Source organism: Magallana gigas, chromosome 7 (genome assembly GCF_963853765.1).
Source record: "Magallana gigas chromosome 7, xbMagGiga1.1, whole genome shotgun sequence".
NCBI lineage: Eukaryota > Metazoa > Mollusca > Bivalvia > Ostreida > Ostreidae > Magallana > Magallana gigas.
In genome coordinates, this window is record NC_088859.1 from 36,592,900 (window position 1) to 36,613,714 (window position 20,815).

Consider the following 20,815-nt stretch of genomic DNA (forward strand, 5'->3'; position numbering starts at 1 on the left):
TGTGTTTACTGTATAAAGGGAAATATTTGCCACCATTTAATTTTCATCCCTTTTGCCCTCATTGTCAATGGGCGAATTTAAGACTTGGCGAAAAAATATGTTAAATAGAGCATCGTGGCCAATTTTCATAGAGTACTAAATTGCGTAATTCTACCAGAACGCCAAAGATCTAAAAATGATGTCGCTAGCGTGTGGCGACTATCCTTGCTTCATACTCTACATGATATATATTATCTTCAGAAATATTCATCATAATGCATTAAAATTTTCAGGTCTGAATTGAATTAGGTAGATATCTCTATGTCATGTCAAATGTTGCAATATACAATCTTTTCCATTAGCATTTTATAAATATTCATTTGTATTGTATCATTTTCTATTTGTATTCTTTAATTTTCCATTTGCATTGTATAAATTTTATATGTATTGTATAATTTTTTATTTGTAATGTATCATTTTCCATTTTTATTCTATAATTTCCCATTTGCATTGTATAAATTTCATTTGTATTGTATAATTTTCAATTTGTATTGTATAGTTTTCAATTTGTATTGTATAATTTTCCATTTGTTTTCTATAATTTTCTATTTGTATTGTATGAATGTCATAAGTATTTGATAATGTTTTATTTGTATTCTATAATTATCCATTTGAATTCTATAATTTTCATTTGTATTCTATAATTTTCAATTAGTATTGTATACTTTTCAATTTGTGTTGTATAATTTTCAATTAGTATTGTTTAATTATAGAATACAAATTGAAAATAATACAATACAAATGGAAAATTATACAATTCAAATGGAAAATTACAGAATACAAATAAAAATTATAAAATACAAATGGAAAATTATAGAATGCAAATGGAAAATTATAGAATACAAATGAAAATTATACAATACAAATGAAAAATTATAATATTCAAATAAAAATTATACAATACAAATGGAAATTTATAGAATACAAATAGATAGTCATACAATACAAATGGAAAATTATACAATACAAATAAAAATTATAAAATACAAATGGAAAATTATAGAATGCAAATTGAAAATTATAGAATACAAAATACAATACAAATGAAAAATATACAATACAATAGAAATTTATAGAAAATTGTACAATCCAAATGCTGTAACGTTTGACATGCCATATATTTCAAAGCACAAGTTTTTTGTCACTTTACGCGGATTTTTTCACGATTTTATCGCATCTGTGACGTTTCCTTTGGATCAACCCGCGTACAACTTGCCTGGGCAAATTCAAGATGGGGCAAAACTGTCTGCAAGTGTAGAAGGGCGATAATAACAGGGACAAAATAACCTTGTATACAGTATTACTCAAAACTTATTGATAGATGGTCTACTTAATCTTGGATTAGAATGGACACTTTATTAGTGTTTGATCTACTTCAAAGGATACGGTAGCTTTAGAACTAATGTCAATATTTGTTTCGATGATCACTATATGTATGAACAAGTATGATTGTTGAGAATGATGGAGTACTTTTATTACAGTCACCTGATGACTATCTGAGTGACAATGAGGCCCGAGTGAGGGATGTGGAGATTGTTACTGGTCTAGAGTTCTTTACCGGCCTAGCTTTTGACAGTGCAATAAGGACTAGGACATACCTACCTAGTGGTGTGTGGTGATCAATAGGATTCTGTGATCTGTGTAAAACTGAAAGCTATTGTGTAATTATTACACATACAAAAAAATAACTGAGTGGATGAACATTGATGTTTGAATGCCTTGATGGTGCGAAATGACTAAATATGTTATCAATTAAAATTATATTTTGATAAGAAGAGAATGTGATGCATGTATATGCATGTTTTGTTAACACATAAAAATCATTAATGATACAGAATACATACGTTGAAAACTTGTTCCTTTTAAATGCTGTGTTGTCCTTTAAAATCTCAGATGGTCAATGCGATGAAATCTGAATTAGGATTCAAATTATATTTTCTTCTCAACTTCAAGATTCAGGATTCAAATTATTGTGCTTCGTCTTTGAGATTTAAATGTCCATCCTACTTGTATACAAAGGCGGTCTTGCGGGAGACTACGGCAAAACCTGACAATCTCCCCATGGAACCTGTTTCCTTTTCGCAAGACAAAATTCATATCTCCTCTACCAGTATGCTAGTGAACTGTCTTTTTTTAATAATGTTGATTTAAGGTGGTATGTGACACCACTATGTTGTGACGCAATGTGTATCGAAATAAACAAGAAAATGAAGCGTAATTAAGAATTTTTTCTCTATATTGTCACCTAATAGCGTAGCAGTGGGTTAGAGGGTTAACTACGAATCTGCAAGTCATCGAAAACCGCTGAGGGTTTTGCATTTTTTACCTTTCCAAAAATTTTCAAAATACTTAGCCGGTGAAAGTATTCAAATGTTAATGTTCTTTAATTCACAATAATATCGACAGATGTCCCATACTATCTTTTAAATTACTCGTGTATTAAGTTAATTGATTGTAAAATATAGTATACGGTCCGTAAATTATAACTAAATATTCGTAGACTAAAGTTTTCATCCGTAATACTGTATTCAATTGTTGTTAACTTTAGAATGATAATCTAGGTTTATCTCTCTCTAAATTAAAAAAGCTTTAAATCTAATTTACTGAAAACTAGATTCAAAATTGCCACTAGGCAAGTTAGTAAAAATCAACTACTAAAAGTGTCATCTGTAATATTATACCGATATCAATTTTAGAATAATAGTCTAAGTTTACATGTACCTAATAGATCTAGATTCACTTTATTTTTTTAACAAACTTGAATCTACACTACCGGAGGATACTTGCACACGAGTTTCAGCTTTGATGGTCAAATGATTTTTTAGAAGAATTTTTTAAAAGATTTTCTGCATATATTCTTATGTTACAGCCCCCCCCCCCCCATTGTGGCCCCATCCTACCTCCTGGGACCACAATTTGAACAAACGAAACTTCCCTACCTAAGAATGCTTTCACACAGGTTTCAGCTTTTCTGGACAAATTGTTTTGAGAAGAAGATTTTCGAAAATACCAACAAATTTTCCGTAATTCTAAATTAAGGTCTTTCGATTGTCGCATGACATCATTGGGAGCATTCCGGAATAATTTACCGTTATCGGTTATAATATTAGAGTTATGTGATGTATGATTTTGCCAATATTTCTTAATTTAACTTAAGATTTACACATTTTAAGCTATGAAAAATATGAAATTACACTAATGTTTAACACTTTATAGAGGGTAGTTTAAGTTGAAATCGCTGAATTCAATGAAAAACTGATAAAACCGTACTTAGGAAAAGTTGATAGAGACTAAAATTCATTATTTTTCACCTGGCAAGGTAAACTTTTCTTTGCAGATTTCGATAGAATATACAATCAGTTATAAATGTTTAATTTTCAGTGAGTTTGCACCATTATTTCAAAAGTTATAGACGTTTTATGTTGCTAAACTGTACTTATTCATGGTTGAAAAATTATATCAATATTCACTCTAAATGTGATGGCTTTTAAACTGGCAAGTTTAAATGGCCTTTAAATGTTAAAATACATAAAATAAAGGATTGCGATTAATTTATTTAAAAAATTGTTTTATTATATAGAAATCTGTAAAAAAGATGTGATGTTTGAATGGAAAGCAGTCGTCGCTATAATTGCCTTGATAGTGTACCTGTGTTATTTCACCAATTTAACCATAAAAACATCAAGGGTGGAGAAACCTTAAATCCTCTTTAAAGAGGGAGTTACCATTCATTTGAACGAACTAGAATTCCCATCACCAAACGATGCTTTGTGCCAAGTTAAAATTGTCCCAGTGGTTCGATCTGGAGAAAAGGACGAAAATGTGAAAAATATACGACAATGACTACTACAGACAACGGACTTTTAATTAAATAAGCTCACTTGATCCTTCGGCTCAGGCGAGCTATAAAGAACGTGTCACAAAAAGGAAACTATAATTATCACTGAAAATAAACATCTACCATTGCAAAGAATTTTAACTGACTGATAATGTCGGTTTTATGGTTTGCATTCTACCATTTTATTATTTCACTATATAGTTAACGAATGCTAATAATAGTGTAGCAAATCATAGTTTATGGACATTTTGAACTCAGAATTCATAAAATGTATAAAAAAAATAAGAGAAACATTAATTCAAAACTCTAAACTACATGTATAATAACCTGTGTAAGGAAGAATTGGATTTAAATTGACCCGGGGTCAATTTTTGAACGTTGAATCTTGAGACGAAATTTGTTGAAATAGACCAACACCCGTTAAAAATTGACATGCATTGTGAGATTTCGATCATGAAACCGGTTTTCAATTGAACAACAAATAAACGAACAAAATGACATGATATTTGATAATATATAAATAGTGCCTGTTTGGGAGGGTAACAGTTGAAATTGACACCCAAACAGGCACTATTTATTTTGTTATACTGAATGTCTTAATTTTTAAGAAAATTTTACTGCTTTTATATAGGAATAACGTGAATTCTACAGCGAACCGTACGCGCATAATTTTCGCGCATGTAACATTTTTTAATGTTACCCGTTGCTAAGTGCGTTGTTAAGTGCGTTGCTGACGCTGAGGGTAATAGAAAGGATTATGAACTGCGTCTTAACCAATCAGATTTCAGTATTTAACATGAAAGTATAACAAATTGATTTATTCAATCGAAAAATTTCATTTTTCGTATCTTTTCTTTAGATATATACATGCATGTTTATCTGAGCGTCTTCAAATTTAAATAAAAAATCTGTCGAATTTTTATGATTAGTGTCTACTATTATCTTATTAACCCCAAAAATGTTTTACTTTTTTTCATGGTGTACTTTTTACGTATAGTCGTGCTGTTTTATGTGATATTTATTTTAAAGATTTTTGTCTATGATAAGAATATTGGTATACATTGTTTAATATTTGATAAAGATGTACATAACTCTTTACATGTTGTTATATTTGTTGCATTGATTGGTGTAAATACAAAATTTATATTTTGTCTTATTGTTAAATTTAGTATCTACAGTCACCCAGTTATTTGAAAGTGTAGTTTTGTAAATTGTAAATGTTTTTGGTGGGTGTAAATAAAAAATATTACGATACGATATATATTTTGAAATTTTCTCTCACATTAAAAATGTAATGTTTTCTTGTGATATTTATAGTTTACACTTGTGACACGTTCACTGTGGTTTAAATTAAAGATTGGATATATTGATAAACTATAGTTCACAGTCAATAAACCCAGTTATAGTCCCACTAAACGTTCGCAAATTCATCGCACATATGTAAATATACTTTTTAGCTCACCTGAGCCAAAGAATCAAGTGAGCCTTTTTAATCAAAGTCCGTTGTCTGTATTCGTCATTGGCGTAAACTTTTCGCATTTTCTTCTTCTCCAGATCCAATGGGCCAATTTTAAACGAATATGGCACAAAATATCGTTTGGTGAAGGGGTTCCAGTTCGTTCAAATGAATCCTTTAAAGAGGATTTAATTTAGAATTACTGAAAATTTGTTGACATTTTCAAAAATTTTCTTCTAAAAACCCATTTGACCAGAATAGCTGAAACTTGTATGGAAGCATCCTCAGGTATTGTTGATTCAAGTTTCTTCAAAACACGATCTCCAGGGGTAGGGTGGGCCCACAATGGGGGGGGGGGGGCAAATTCTTACGTTGGCATCTTTAATCATTTTCTCAAAAACCATTGAGCCAGAAAAAACTGAAAGTTGCGTGGAAGCATCCTCAGGTAGTGCACCTGAAAGTCACATTATTTTGGTTTTTTTCAGCACCATCACCAAATCTTAGAATCAAACGCAATTTATTCAGTTGCAAACTTTGAATATTCTCTCGATTCTACTCACAGACGTTCACACTAGTATTTTTGCATACGAGCTACCTTTTCAATTGACCGTCAAAATAGACTTATAGGCCCTATGGTGATAACATATATAACTATATACTATGCTATATATATATTGTAAATTTAGTTAATATATGCCCAAATCGGCAAACTATCTTAAGTTTATTAATTTCAGAGTCTGTTTAACCACTCGCATTCTTTGATAAATTATATATAATTAATTGATTATGTAACATCTGAAAAGTGCACATGAATACCACCACGGGGTTTCATACACAAATATGGTAGCCTCGTTCTCAACTTTTCTGGTTATTCCATGATTTTATTATTTTTTTTTTAGTTTTTCGTATTCTGGATTATATAAACTTCTTAATATTATATGCAAAGTGATGGATAATCTGCCTACTTAAAACTAATTAGTGACAGAAAGGTAATTTTCCAGTATTAATTCAGTTGAATTCACATTCATCAATATTTAGGCTGATTGTTACCTATAACAACGGAACATCCTATAAATAGAGCGTTTCATTCTTAAGAGTTCAAGTTAAAGGCTAGATGAATAGTAATTATGATGTGATATGCGGGTTAAGAAGGTTTAAAACTACCATCGTTAAGAATTAAAGGCCTTTTTTTAAAAATCTATTTTTGTCAAAAAGTCACCATTTTGGAAATTTTGCGAAACTATTTATAGGCCAATGTACATGTATATAATTATAGAATTATGAAATCAATTAGAAAATTTAAAAAAAATATCTCATGATTTCAAATCAGTAAACTTGTATGCAAGTAATAAAAAGTATTGTTTTGAACTTGACAGGTTTGAAATATCCATGCAAGGTCACCATCGAAACCTTCGATATGACCTTCATCTTACTTCAAAAGTAACTTGTTTTATATCATTAATTATATACTTACAATTTTATTCCATGATTAATTAATCATTGAATATTATTATTTTTTACGATAAATCGCTCAATAATGTTACCCTTTTTAACTGCGATTATTTTTTACAGCTCTTGCAATAAAGTGATATAATTATACTTTGTAGTCAGGTTATGTACTTTATCTATAATTGAATCGTTAAAATGATATTCTTTTCTAATTTTTGTTTAGTCAGCAAGTGTGTGATTTTGTGAATCAAAATAATTTGGCAATTTTAATACACTTTATTTTTTGAAAAAAAATCAATCACATTGTGATTTGTGGTGTTAAACAAGGAAATCTTTCAACATTTGCATATAGATTTATAATCTTTTGAAAGTTTAAAATGGACAACAGAGAGAAGAGGCCTATTTTTGATTTAAAGAAATCAAATTCGTTGAACTCAAGTATATCAATAAAGGATCCGGTAACTGGAAGAAATGTCTTAGATGAAATTTTACAAGATCCTGCTGAAAACTATAAGGTAATTAAATCTTTTACACACACTTCATGTAACTCACACACACACTCACATACTCCCTCCCACCCACCAACGCAATTGATTGTTTTTAAAATGAAAATGCTAATGATTGAAACGTGCTTTTATTGGTCAAATTGTATTTACACTGGACTACTTTTATATGCATTGAAAACTATTTAAATCTATTTTGATCGATATTTGGGAAACAATTTTATTATTAAAGATTTAACTTTTATTTGATTTATATGGTTGAATTGAGAGGAATATTCATAAATAGAAAGTATGACACGTAACCATATACACGATAAATACTTTTAATGACAAATATATTTTTGTATATAAAATTGGTTATATCAGGAACTTGCTATTTTTGTCAATTCTGCACAAAGATTTGTGCATTATAATATATTAGTATATATATCATATTGTATTCCCAAAGCTGTTTGTTTTTAAATCTTGCTAATACATCTTGTACATCAATATTTTTATCCTCATACAATAAATAAAAATGAGAATGATGTGTGATCCTATAGCATGACTTTTGGTAAAACTAGGAACAACTTGCTAGGCATACCCGCTCAGCTTTCAAGGAGCAAGTATTAGCAAGGTTGTCGGAAGGAAGCTGTTTTGAAAGTACACAACAGGTAACGCATGATTAGTTTTTGATTTAGCATATCATACCACATCTTATCAGATACAAAAAGTTTTTATTCATTCTAAGGCGCTTAATATCTGTCTTATAGTGATAAAGAAACTGTAAGAATTTCACACTGTTGAATTAAGTAAATATACTGTTAAACGGAAAATTTTCTTTGTAATTTTTATATTTGGTTGAAATATAATTGACAAGAACAGAACACAATTAACTCTATTCTACAACAATTGACAACCAAGTTCTAGAACTTATATCTATAATTGTAGTTACAGTTATAAATAGAACGGAAAATACTACCCAATTTTTCCATAATAGAAATTTTTGTTTTTATTTCCTTTTAATCAATACCGTTCCTTTGTACATTAGTCTGACACACTTATATGTAGTTTAATCTTCTTTTTTTTTTTTTATAGATTGAACACATTCAAGACTCTAAAGATGTTTTACCTTTAAGTATAGTCGATCCGAATACGGGAAAAGATGTATTGTCTGATATTCTGAAGACTTCCAAAATTTACAAAAATCAAAAGATGTTTCGTTGATTGTAAATTTGAAATCGATAGTTGATGTACATTTTGATGAATTTTTAAAGATTTTTCTCTTTCTTTTCCCCAGGTTTTGTTTGATGATATAACCAGCTGTGAAGAAAAAATACATCAAAGGGCAAGCATTGTGGATCCTTCAACAGGAGATGACAAGTGGATTGACTTATTTAAGAACGAAAATATCAAGAAAAATGCACAGGTGTTCAACCTTCATACATGAACTATTACCATATGCTTGAAATTTTTATATCGGAAATGTGCATATTAATTCAAATATCTGTATCATTTTTCAGGAGTTAGAAAACAAACGAAAAAGGAACAAATTTATAGAAGGAGTTAGGCAGAAGATGTTACACAGTCGTAGTGATGAAGAGGTAATTCTCTAGGGGTGCTCTTCACCAATATTAAAGTTTCGCTTTTTCTGATATAACAATAGCACTGGTTTTTTGTATATCATTGTATATCGTTATGAAAAGTATATGTGGAATGACATTTAATATATTAGGTAAAATGCATTTGTAAATTAAATAATCTTTTTAAAATCAAGATTGATTTTTATAGAGTTTTAAACAATCATTGCACAAACAAAGTTCTTGATTAAGGTCGTTGTTGTAGTTGTCCGCCACGTTAACAAAAATTCACTTATTTTCTCAACCATTGAACCAGATTTAATGAAAGGGAGATCATTATGAAAATTGTAAAAATGTCATGATACGTTTTTGAAATTTTGTTACAAACAATATATCTTATATCTAAATTTCTTTAACCATGTAATTATGCATGGTCGTTTCAAGTTTGGTCAAACCACGTCCTAGTAGGACAGAAAGGATGCTAATATTTGGGTTTATGTCATAGTTATTATACAAGTTTATACAAATCTCTGAAGAACAGAGAGTTCATAAGTTAATTTATTAATCAATGTGATAGTAAGCTTGCATATAAAAGTTTTGAATTTGCGTGATCCAGAGCTCAAGGGGTCTGAGAGTGGAGAGTGGCATTACAGAAACTAGGAAAGGGGGGTTAATCTACCAATTAGTTTTAAAGAAAACGTGTTTGAAAGAATTGTTTAGCAGCATATAAAAAGTGTAATACGTTAACCCACTTGTCAGAAAGAGAAAACGACGGAGTGGAAGGGTGGTTGTTTAAAATATATCAATAAAAAACAAACCATACTGTAATATCCTGATATAGAACACGGACTGTATGTTGGTGGTAGCTTTTTGAATCATATATGGCATTTCAAATCAGTTAGTGCTTAGGTGATCGCATAAAAATTTAAAACAATTATGTCATGAATAACTAATGTAATATAAATACCTTATGTATAAACAGTTAAACACATATTAACTGTATATCCATACGATCATAAATAAAACTTTGCATGCCATTTTTTAAAATCTTTTGCAGTTTCAGTCTTGGAATGACTATGTGTACCAAGATAATGAAGAAGAAAACTCAGACGCTTCATTTTCAAGTGATTGGGGTCAATATGAATATGAATACCAAAGTATTTCGTCCGTCAGCCAAAGATACACGGTATATATTTCAATTATCGTTTTAATAGATATTCGTCACATTTTTTTAAGCACTCCATTTTAAATCGGTAAAATATAATATCGTAAAATGCTTACTTAAGACATTCCAAATGGCCAATTAAAAATTGAAAGTTAGCTGGCAAGTTTTAAGTAATATTTGAGCTCAAAATTTTTGTTTTGAATACGGAGGTAGTGTCTTGTGTTCGTTTACACATAGATTGTTGAATGGAAATAACCGAGTTTTCAACAAAATGAAACACTACTGACTTTAAAAAGTTAGTCGATGATAAACACAGTGAAACAGTTTTTTATAAACATAAAAAACTGTTTCACTGTGTTTGTAATCGACTTGCATCAAGACCATTATAAGGAAAATTCCTATTCGAGGGATATTGCCTATAACTCAGCATCTGACGTTTCGAATTTCGGTAACCCATTAGAAATACCTTAATAAAAAATCATCGTGACCATACCCCTTAAAAAACAGTTGTTTATTAATCTTCTGTTGAATTTTTCTTTGACAAGGATACAGAAACATACACAGCAGATCAGTCTCAACCATGGGAAGAAGAAACTTATTTCGAACAGGTACTCATATGTTATATCATTTGTTATCTAAGTTATGCTCTGATTTGAATCAATGGTATCGGTGTTTGTGGAGAGAGAGAGAGAGTTTGTTTTATTTTTGTGTTGTTGTTGTTTATTTCAGACTTTTAATGACTCTATCTACCAAGAGGAGGTGGATGCAGACACATCGTATTCAAGTGTATATGCATTTGGAAAAACCAATGGTTATCTTTCAGCATTTAGCCAGGAATACGCGGTATTTATTATTTTTTAAAAAGTTGTGAGTCTTTTAAAGTCTCTCTTTCACTTTTCATTATATCATTCTCACCAAACCCTAAGGTTATTAATTTCGTTTTTCTGATCACCAGGTGTTGTCCATCTTTTATATTTTTCCTTCATAAAACCATTAGGTCAATTTCAATCAAAAAAGGCAGACACGTTCATATGAGAAGGTAAATCTAAATTGAAAAAAATAAAGGACTGGTTCATTTCAAAATAGAGTCTTAAACAATCCTTAAGCTTGATAAAAGAGTGTCTTCAAAACAAAGTTTATTGAATGATGTAGATTATAAAAAAACCCCACCTCATTACCTAATGATGTGAAAGTGTAAGGAAGGAAGACATGTGAGAATAATGCCATACAACATCTAACCAATATTTTGCACAATATTTATTTATAACCAAAATAGAAACGAATTTATAAAAATTTAAAAAGTGCCCTTCCCCTTTGTGGATCTATCATGGATTCAGAAGGTGGTCTAACTGAGATATGATGACATTCAATCAAAGCGATTGATACAAACAACTTAACAAAACATTAAAAGCACCATCTTCTTGCGTTGTGTCATAAAAATTATAAGCCTAGTTTTGATTTACCTTAATTGATTTAATTAAATAAATAATAAAGATTCATTTACAATAAAAAATCCAAGGAAAACTATTAGTACCTGTTTACCTGTTTACGAGGGGCGTTCATTAAACAATATCATCGTCATTACAAATATAACACAAGAAGATATATATATATATATATATATATATATATATATATATATATATATATATAGTTATAGCTATATAGTTATGAAATAAAATAAAATACTTTCCTTTGAAAGACACACATAATTTCAACCGATTTATCCAAGCTTTGAATGCATTCATAAAAATTTTAAACTACGGGTTCTTCACTATTAAAGAAAATTGCCTACGATACTTTATTCGTACTTTGGCATCGTTTTGCTATAATAGAGCGATTTGTCTTTTCAGTCAACCACATCTTCTTATCAATTTTCTTCCGAGGTTCAAAATAATGTATCCATGTTTTATTTCAAATAAACGCCGCCCTTCGCAATTATTGTAGATTTTTTGTAGTTTTCTATACATTTCAACCCGCAATAGTTTTTGTTTTTCTGTTAAGAGATGAGGCACTAGTATCCATTTTGCACTAACCTTTCGGAGGCCAAGATGTTTCTTCAAAATTTAAATACTGTCTCTGATGAAATGCCTACTAAATTTGCCACTTGTTTAATAGTTAATCGACCATCATTAGTAATGAAATCGGTTATGTTTGCAAGTATTGCGTCCAATAAAGCTGTACGAGGTGCTCCAGGACGTTGCTGATCCCAAAGGTCTGTTTGGACATTTTTGAATTTGCTGACCAACCTGTAAACTTGTCTCAAAGACATACAATTGAGAAATACATCACACCGTTCTTTAAATCTTTTCTTTTGAAATTTTTACCAAGTCTGAAACATGCCTTTATGTAGCCTCTAATTTCAGCCTTATTGGATGATGACTTACCCATCATATGTTTATACAGTGTCTCGAGTAGGGGTTATATATTACCTTTTTAAAGGAGTAATCGATGATAAAACGTAGTTAAATAAACGGCCATAAATAGAGTATGAACTTTTCATGCGTGAAAAGAAAATCAAAGGTCAATTGAAACTTGTAATTTATGCAATCTGATAACTAGTGATAAGTGACATTATTTATTAATGTAAATAATATATGCAAGGAAAACATTACATGACTTTCTCTTTCCGTACGTAGCAGAGAAATGTGATCGCTTTAGTTTGTTTATTTCTTGATAACTGACTTTAAAATGTGGCTTATCGTTCAAATTCTAGTTTAGCAATGTAAGTATGAACAGAAAAAAATAAAAAATCGTGGATATGCTTTTTTCAGTGATTTTTTTTTTAATTCTTATATATATATAAAGGACGATAGATTAAAGATGCTCATTTTTTTTAAATGTAAGCTTCTTATGTAATGCATAATGATATCGTTCAAACCAAACTAGTCATTGCTTTAGCAACAAAACATAAGTGAAAGTTTTTTAAATTGGTCTCAGGTCCTACACTTCTTAAAATTATTAATAAAATGATTAATAAATGGTGAACCTCTGACAAATTAAAGATAAACTACTTCTTTTATGTTAATAAATATAAATGCCTCGTATTATATTCGGATAATTGAATACATGTCAAATTCTACATTGGGCTATAAAAGTGTAGTGCAGAAGACATGAAATACAGACAGAATCATGAAAAACTTGTCTTGAAACGTATAATATACCGGATTGTTTTCTTTTATGATTAAAATTTAAATAATATGACCGTGATACCTAGGGCGCATCTTCTTTGTAACTCCAGTTAGCAATGTGGCACGTTGGCCTCTTGTTTATTAAAACGCTTTATTACGATATTTTCAACTGAAATTTATTTTGAACTAAAACTTAAAAGTATGCATGATTTCAATTTTCATAAATTGTTGTCTTTTAAATCAAAGGATCAGTTTCAGGGTTATTATTTGTTGTATTGTAGGGAGCTACAAAATATGATCCAGTTTGTAATCCTTTGGAGACTTACCAACTGTCATGGAATCAGTCTTATGAAGTAATTTGTAAATGTTTAAAATAATATAAGTAAATATATATAATTTTGAGAAAAGCGCAAGTCTTTAGACAAACAACTAAGTTATAAATGCAAATTACATATTGGGACCAATTTCTTTATGGATGGTAAATTAAAATACCAAAAATATACAAAACAGCTAAAATATGTTTCGAAATAACAATTTTTGCAAATTTAATTTCGAAGACGCTTTCGATTTACTGAAGCATTAATTTTGGGTATCGTTAAAGAAAACATTTGAAAGTGTTATTTTATTTTGTTTAGTGATACGTTTCATACATAATGTGTTTGACATGCACGTTTGTTTTATTGATAATTAAGTGCTTCATTTGAAAATTTGCACCATAAGTCTATGATCTCTCTGGTCATTGTATAAGACCCATCCCGCTACCGAACCGGAAAACCCTGTGAAAGTTATCAACAACTGTTGGCACTACACTCAAACCAATCTTGTGATGTAATGTACAATGTTTATCTTTTATCGATTCTAAATTCACGAATGCAAAATTTACAAAATAAATTTTATTGCATTTCAGTTTGATGACGACTTTAATAACCAAGATGATGAGTATGTATCTGAGACATCTGATTATCCTAGTGCCTCAGACTCGGAAAAACATAATGATGGCAATGCTGTTGCAGTTAAAGACGACTCAAAGGTTACCGTTTGTTTTAATCTAAAATGCAGCATGTGACGGATTTTCCGGTGTTCATTTCGTCCTCAAAGGGACCTCCACAATTTGAGCACAACATTTTCAAAATATTTTTTCCATCTTTGATATCTAGAATGGTTAATATGGGTATTTGTAATGCTCTGTCAAAATTTGAAAGACGATTTCAAGTTAAGCAAGATGTAGAGTACAAGTCTTGAAATTGTTTACATATCTGTTGTATTGGTAAAAGTTTCAATCAATAGCTGCTTTTTTGTTGATAAAATTACTTATAAGCACATTGAATCGGTTTATCTTGTTTTCCATGTGTCATTTTGTCAAAGAAATGGTAATTTATATGCTGTACATTATGTGAAGAAATATGTTTCGAGCTTTGTTTACATAACAATGATTTCTTGGCTCTGTATCTCGCTCGATCGTATCTTGATTTCTAACGTTCAAATTTTGGTCAATCTTCAAAATGCACTAGTAAAGCATTTTATACATAAAAAATGAACAAAAAAAATTTTTTTTTTGCTCTCGAATCGTGTTTAGGTCCTTTTAAACAGTTCCTTGATTTCATATATTTTAAAATTAAGAGGAGGAAAAATAGAAAAATTATATTGATTTGTTTTCCTTTTTTTAGTCAGAGCATTATGAGGGAATGATAGATATGCGTGAATCAGGACAATTTCTTGAAAACGGAGATAATTGCGAGGACACGAAAACACAGGTTACAGAAATAACAAAAGAAAGCACATTGTCAAATGAAATTGATAAGGAGTTGCCAGGTAAATATCAAGTACTGCACTATAATCTTTTATCATTTCTATAAAAACTGACTATCTTAATAACTTTATTGTTCCTTAGCTCAAGCAGTGGCTGAAATTACCAATACAAGTGAACCCGTTTTATTCAATCATCAATCTTGTATCATCGCTGGTTGGAAGGGCTCAGGAAAAACAACAGTTCTGCGACTCCTTGAATCCGAAAGATGGGATGATATTTTTGAAGATAACTGTAATGGATGTACGATTTCTGCATTTCTTATTTGAAAGTTCAACTCAAAATATTATTTTATATTGGAATCAATTACTGTAACCCAACGACGCGACGACTTATTTTGCGATTAATAGGAAATAAACTGGGTTTTTTTAATTTCCTATTTTATTATGAACCATTTTATAATCATGAATATAAGTTAATAGTATTAAGTTAAATTGGTATACAAAAACTTTCTTAAGGACTGTTATCGGAAAAAGCGATTGGGTCCATCGTTTCTTGTTGTTTGATACTTATTGTATTACATGTGTCGCACAATTTTATGATTTGAACTTAAGTTTTTATATCAGCAAAAAAATAAAAGTTTGGCTACAAATATTGATCCTTATTCCAGTAAATGGAAAAGAAAAACCAAATAGCATGCAGAAAAACAGCGTATCCTTCGTAGAGATATCAAACAGTCCTCTGTGCAAAGTTTTTCCAATTGTGTTAGCCCCTGTAACCGTTGGGATCTTGGTTGTTGATATGACCAAGACGCTTAAAGAAACAATGGATTCTGGAAGCAACACAACAGGATTTTCAAAACTGACTTACAGAGGTATGAGACAAATTTGAAAAGTTTTTTCAATGAAGGTTATCTGATGGACTATTATGTGTGAGGATATTGTTTTTAACAGATTATACCGTATCTTGGCTTCACATATTCCAAAATGTTTGTACATCAAAAGTGAACATCATTCTTGTTGGAACACACGCTGATGAATATTCAGAGACGGTATGTGATAATGAAGTCAATGTGGTTTAATAAATTTTAAATGAATTGTGATTCTATTTGGGAAGGGGTTTCAAGCACTGTAATATGAGAGGATGGACCCTCTTGGAAAAGATACTGAGAAAAAAATATGGCACTGTCTCACAAGTCAATGTTTATTGGCAGAAAAGCCTACTTTCCACCGAACAGGTTTAAAATATCTTTTTTTATACATTAAAGTAATGGGTAACCAATGAAGATAAATTAATTTCATACAAAGAAGCTATTTATGTCAAATGTTAGTGGTGTGGCATGTGTCTCTCTTGTTAAGTTTACAACACTGCTTTAAATGCCTCTTTTTTATTCTGCTTTTCACTTCTAGGATGCAATCGCATATATGGATGAAATTTTAAAACTTGTCGACAATAACTATTTAGACAAGATTTGTTTGTCGAAGGAGATGACATTTACCATATCCTCGCAAAAGGCAGGGAAGGAAGAATGCTCTTTTAATAAAGAAAAACTGAAAGCATTTGTCCAAAGTCAATTGCTCAGTTATGGCCATCTTAGAAAACCGGTTCCAATGCGATGGATTTCGTGGTTTGAAGTACTTGTAAAAACGTGCCAACAAGAAAATAAAGTGACCAGGATTGACAAACTCTGGATGCTTAATGAAAAAATCCCCAAAGAAAACAGGTTGACATCTTTTGACGAAATGAAAGATGTTTTAGCACTGTTCAGTGATATTGGAAAAATTATTTTTGAAGGGCAGTACTGCAATATCGCAGTATTGGATATTCAGTACATTGTGAACGTTGTTTCAACTATAATGTCAAGTCAAATCAGGACAGGAGAAATTACCTCTTCAGTTCTACAAGACATGTTAATACAAACTTGTAAACCTTACTGCGAGGAAAGTGCTTTATACTTGGAGGCGATTGGGTTAGCATCAAAATTTCCTTCTTCAGATGTTTGGTATTTTCCGACTTTAAACGCGCACAAATTCCCCATCGAAGATTTCAAAAATTTCAAAACATCTTCAGTATTTTGTTTCAAATTCAATTGTCATGCAAGACTAATATTTCACATGTTAGTTTGTATGTGTTTGAGTATAAACAAATGGAGTGTCCTACTTGATGGGAAAATGAAATGCGTTTACAAAAACGTTATTGTATTTTCGGTGAAAAGTCATAATATCCTTATCAGAACTCGTGGGAATAAAATTCAAGTTCAGATACTGTGGTTACATAAAATCAACGTGGATACTGTTTTAATCTCTGAGATAATGAAAAAGATTGGTTCTCTTCTCGATACCATTAAAGCGAGAAAGCATGCAAATATCAAATTCGAGACGGGGTTTGAATGCGGAAAGGAACCGTTAGGAAAAGACGAGGACACTTTCATATCTTTTGAGGAGGCTAATGGAAGTCGTGTTATCCAGTGCCCTCGGTGCCCTGTAAAAGAATCGCACCCAATTGATGTGCAAAGCATTACAGAATTTTGGATGCACGTGAGTTGCATTGTTATTGTAATTTTGAATTTTGAATTAATTTCAAAGTGAATGCTCGTATAGTACCAGAAATCTTTAAATTCCAGGGAGAACAACAGAATGACTTTGTCCAGAAAAAAGATTCTTGTGAGTTTTTACTTTTATCATAATAATCAAATTTTTATTTCTTATTCCATATTTAATGTCATTGCATCGAGAAAACATTTCATTACAGGTTCCCAAAAACTAGATGGAACTCGCTTTAAAAAGGCATCTTTAAAGACCACTGATGCTAAAGTGTCAGATTTCAAATCTGAAATCTCTAAAAGGGTTGGAATGATAAGACACCAAGAAAATGCAATAGGTACTGGGTTTCGAGTGGGTAAAAACAAAGTGATGACATGTTGGCACGTAATTGGCCCCTACATTACAGGTAATTAGAGAGAGAGAGAGAGAGAGAGAGAGAGAGAGAGAGAGAGAGAGAGAAATAGTATGTGTGTAACAACTGATTTACTTTCATTTTTTTCAGAAAACACAGTACGCGGATGTGAACTTGACGTTAAACGACTAAATCCTTTCAACATATTATTTCAATTCAAAGATCGTAATGAAACATGCCATCCAAAAAACTATTTTAGATTCATTCCATATATACACTTTAATGACAAGGAGTTAGATGTAATCGTTTTGGAACTAGAAAGGCATCAGTTCTCAGAAGTTGAATTCCCTCCACCAATCCGATTTTTTGGTGAAATTGATTTTGATAGAGAACTTCATTTAATTGGACACCCAGGTGGTGTTCAGATGAAAGAAGACAGCCAGGTGTATCCTATGCCACGCAACGAGCAAACGCATCAGTTTATTTTGGATTTAGAGGCATGGAGTATAATGCATTGTCCTAACAATGAAAATTTTTATTCGCCTCTTCATGATGCTTGCAAAGTTCTTCTTCACACAACATTTGACCGCGGTTCATCTGGCTCACCTGGGATCAATATAGACCACGAAAAAGCAATTGTAGTTTTGATGCTTTCTGGTGGTGTTCCTACCTGTTTTTATGATGGAACATACACCAACATACCGCATGATAAGCTAGTGGAATATGGAGTCTCTATTAGTGATATATATAATAAGATGAAACTTGAGAACCCAAAGCTTTGCAATGAAATTTTTGATACATGTAATTGAATGATAACAAAATTTATATATATATATATATATATATATATATATATATATATATATATATATATATATATATATATATATAGGCTTTGATATAATCTACCTGATGTCAGATATTCTAACTTAGTTAAGTGAAAGTTAAAATCCTCTCAGAGCCAAGAAGACGCATATGGCCGGTTTCCATGTGTTAAGCGGATGAGAATCATGGACTCCCCTTGGATGGGGCGCTAGTTTATCGCAGATCAGCCATCAGCTTAAGCCAATTGTGGCTAGATATACTGAGACAATGTAGATATAGTGTATTTTCTATGGACACAACACAAGTGACTACAGTGGGGCTCGAACTTGCGACCTTTGGATATTTATGCTAACACTTATAAGCACTGAGCCAAGTTACTTCACATATATATTCTAACTTAAGAAAGCATTAAATTTCATTATACATGTAACTATGTACTTTATAATATCATACCTTTTATGTTATGAATATTTTAAAGAAAATATTTTGTTTACTGTTTGAATTAAAAATTTTCGTCAGAAAACATGCTAAATTTTGAGCAATGTACATAGTACATTATCGTCAACAACACAAATTTATTTAAAGTGTTAAAAGTATCGCTATAAGGCTGTTACTTTTGGCTGCATGTATTTTAAAATAAAATAAGTATTTAAAGACATATTATGTACATAACTGCATTATGATTCTTTTTCTACTGTTGTTGTCATTCAATAAATTATAATAGTTGCAGTATTTATCACGAGAGAAGAATATAATTCAAATAATTCTTCATAAAACGACATCAATATTGCTTCTCTCACTGCATTGAATAAAACTTGCTGTTGTATATGTACATGTATATAGAACATGTATATTATGTATTAAAGACCAATCATTTTTATCCTCTTTTCTATACTTTCAGAATGGAACGTAATTGTGAAATCCATTAGGTGTTCCCCTGAAAGGATTCTTTTTCACGATGAAAAGGTCCATGATTAATTTTCAGCAATTTTCAAAAATCACTTTTGTTTAGTCCAGGTGAACTGAATAAAGCAAACAATCCAAACAGAGTATTAATCGAAAGGGTGTGTGTGTCTAAACTAAGAATTTGGATATCAGCGATTCGGGGGTTCTATCTTATTTAGCATGCAGTGTAAACTGAAAAAGCGAGTATTTATGTACATTAACAATAATTTAGTTACTTTTACCTACTGTTTACAATCAATTCAATAATTTATTACAAGAAAGATGTAATTATACATGTAAATAATAAAATGTATTCTTTGCAGAAATAAAATTACATGACCCGTTAACGCGGGTTGTGTATTTTTTTTTTGCAATGTCGCTACCTTCATATCCCGCATGAATCACCAAATAAAGCATTTTATTGTTTAAAAAGCTACATCCACTTAGTATTTTCCTCTATTTTACCAAAATAGATTGTAGTTCATATATGCATGGCAAGACAGACATCTACGCGATCCAGTGAAACGACATTTGGCTAGCTGTCTGTGTAAATATACGCATTCTAAACTGCTTTAAGAAATATTGAATACATTTTTTAATTCTTGTAGCTAAATTAAATTTTTTTACATCGTTTATTGATGTCTTCTAGTATGCACTATTGCTTTTGACTTTTCATGGATTATTTTTTTCCATTCACCGAAACTAAAGCTACATGGAGAGCAGGACGGACTTGCAAATCACTTGGAATCACCTCAAACATCAAAGTGGATCTAGTTACCATACCTTCTCAAATATGGAAAATTAGCTGCTTCTTTTGTGTAACATTCTAATCGATAAAAATTACAATTCACGTACTTTTACTTACTTTTTTTTTTTATGGATAATTGATTATATACATGTAAATGATTAAGAGATAAGTGTAAGTATAAACAGTAATCTTTATACCCTCATGAAGCACCAAAGAAAGCATTTTATTATTTAAATCATGAGCATATAGTTAATTGTTTTAGGTCATACTCAAGAGGTCTGCTTAGCGTTCTGGACCCAACCCCTATCCCTAGACAAATCAATTTTATCATTTGACATAGTTAAAATACCGAATGTACATGAACATGTACATGTAGATACTTGAGAAAAAAATAAGACAAATCTTTAAAAAAACAAACATAATTATGCATTATATACAGTTTGATTAACATTTAGGGAAGGCTTCAAGCATGATACGGTAAAATACGGCTTCGGACCCCAAACCCCAACCCCCGC

At 30.7% G+C, this 20,815-nt stretch overlaps 2 protein-coding genes across 15 annotated transcripts in view; both read left to right on the forward strand.

Moving 5' to 3' along the window:
* The window catches only part of LOC105325428 (uncharacterized), a 32,372-nt gene extending 29,923 nt beyond the window's left edge, over positions 1-2,449 (forward strand). For both annotated transcript variants that reach the window (XM_034458231.2, XM_034458232.2), the window contains exon 51: positions 1,521-2,449. In XM_034458231.2, coding sequence (XP_034314122.2) covers positions 1,521-1,658 — 138 coding nt within the window. In that variant the 3' untranslated portion in view covers positions 1,659-2,449. The remainder of the gene's footprint in view (positions 1-1,520) is intronic.
* A 3,714-nt stretch (positions 2,450-6,163) lies between these two features.
* LOC105342660 (uncharacterized) lies at positions 6,164-20,406 on the forward strand. Of its 13 annotated transcripts, none has more exons than XM_066066876.1 (21): positions 6,167-6,322; positions 6,710-6,773; positions 7,135-7,297; positions 7,849-7,938; positions 8,363-8,431; positions 8,565-8,693; positions 8,788-8,868; positions 9,902-10,030; positions 10,555-10,617; positions 10,739-10,852; positions 13,422-13,491; positions 13,886-13,968; positions 14,048-14,170; positions 14,808-14,952; positions 15,032-15,190; positions 15,558-15,761; positions 15,841-15,938; positions 16,297-17,424; positions 17,511-17,550; positions 17,639-17,836; positions 17,933-20,406. In XM_066066876.1, the coding sequence occupies exons 3-21, from the start codon at positions 7,160-7,162 to the stop codon at positions 18,589-18,591; spliced, it is 3,720 nt and encodes a 1,239-aa protein (XP_065922948.1). In that variant the 5' UTR covers positions 6,167-6,322; positions 6,710-6,773; positions 7,135-7,159; the 3' UTR covers positions 18,592-20,406. The 13 variants fall into 13 exon arrangements, with proteins under 13 accessions (XP_065922949.1, XP_065922955.1, XP_065922957.1 ...); XM_066066873.1 differs by having other exon boundaries at positions 7,154-7,297; XM_066066874.1 differs by having other exon boundaries at positions 7,154-7,297; positions 15,032-15,181.
* Positions 20,407-20,815: the final 409 nt, after the last annotated feature.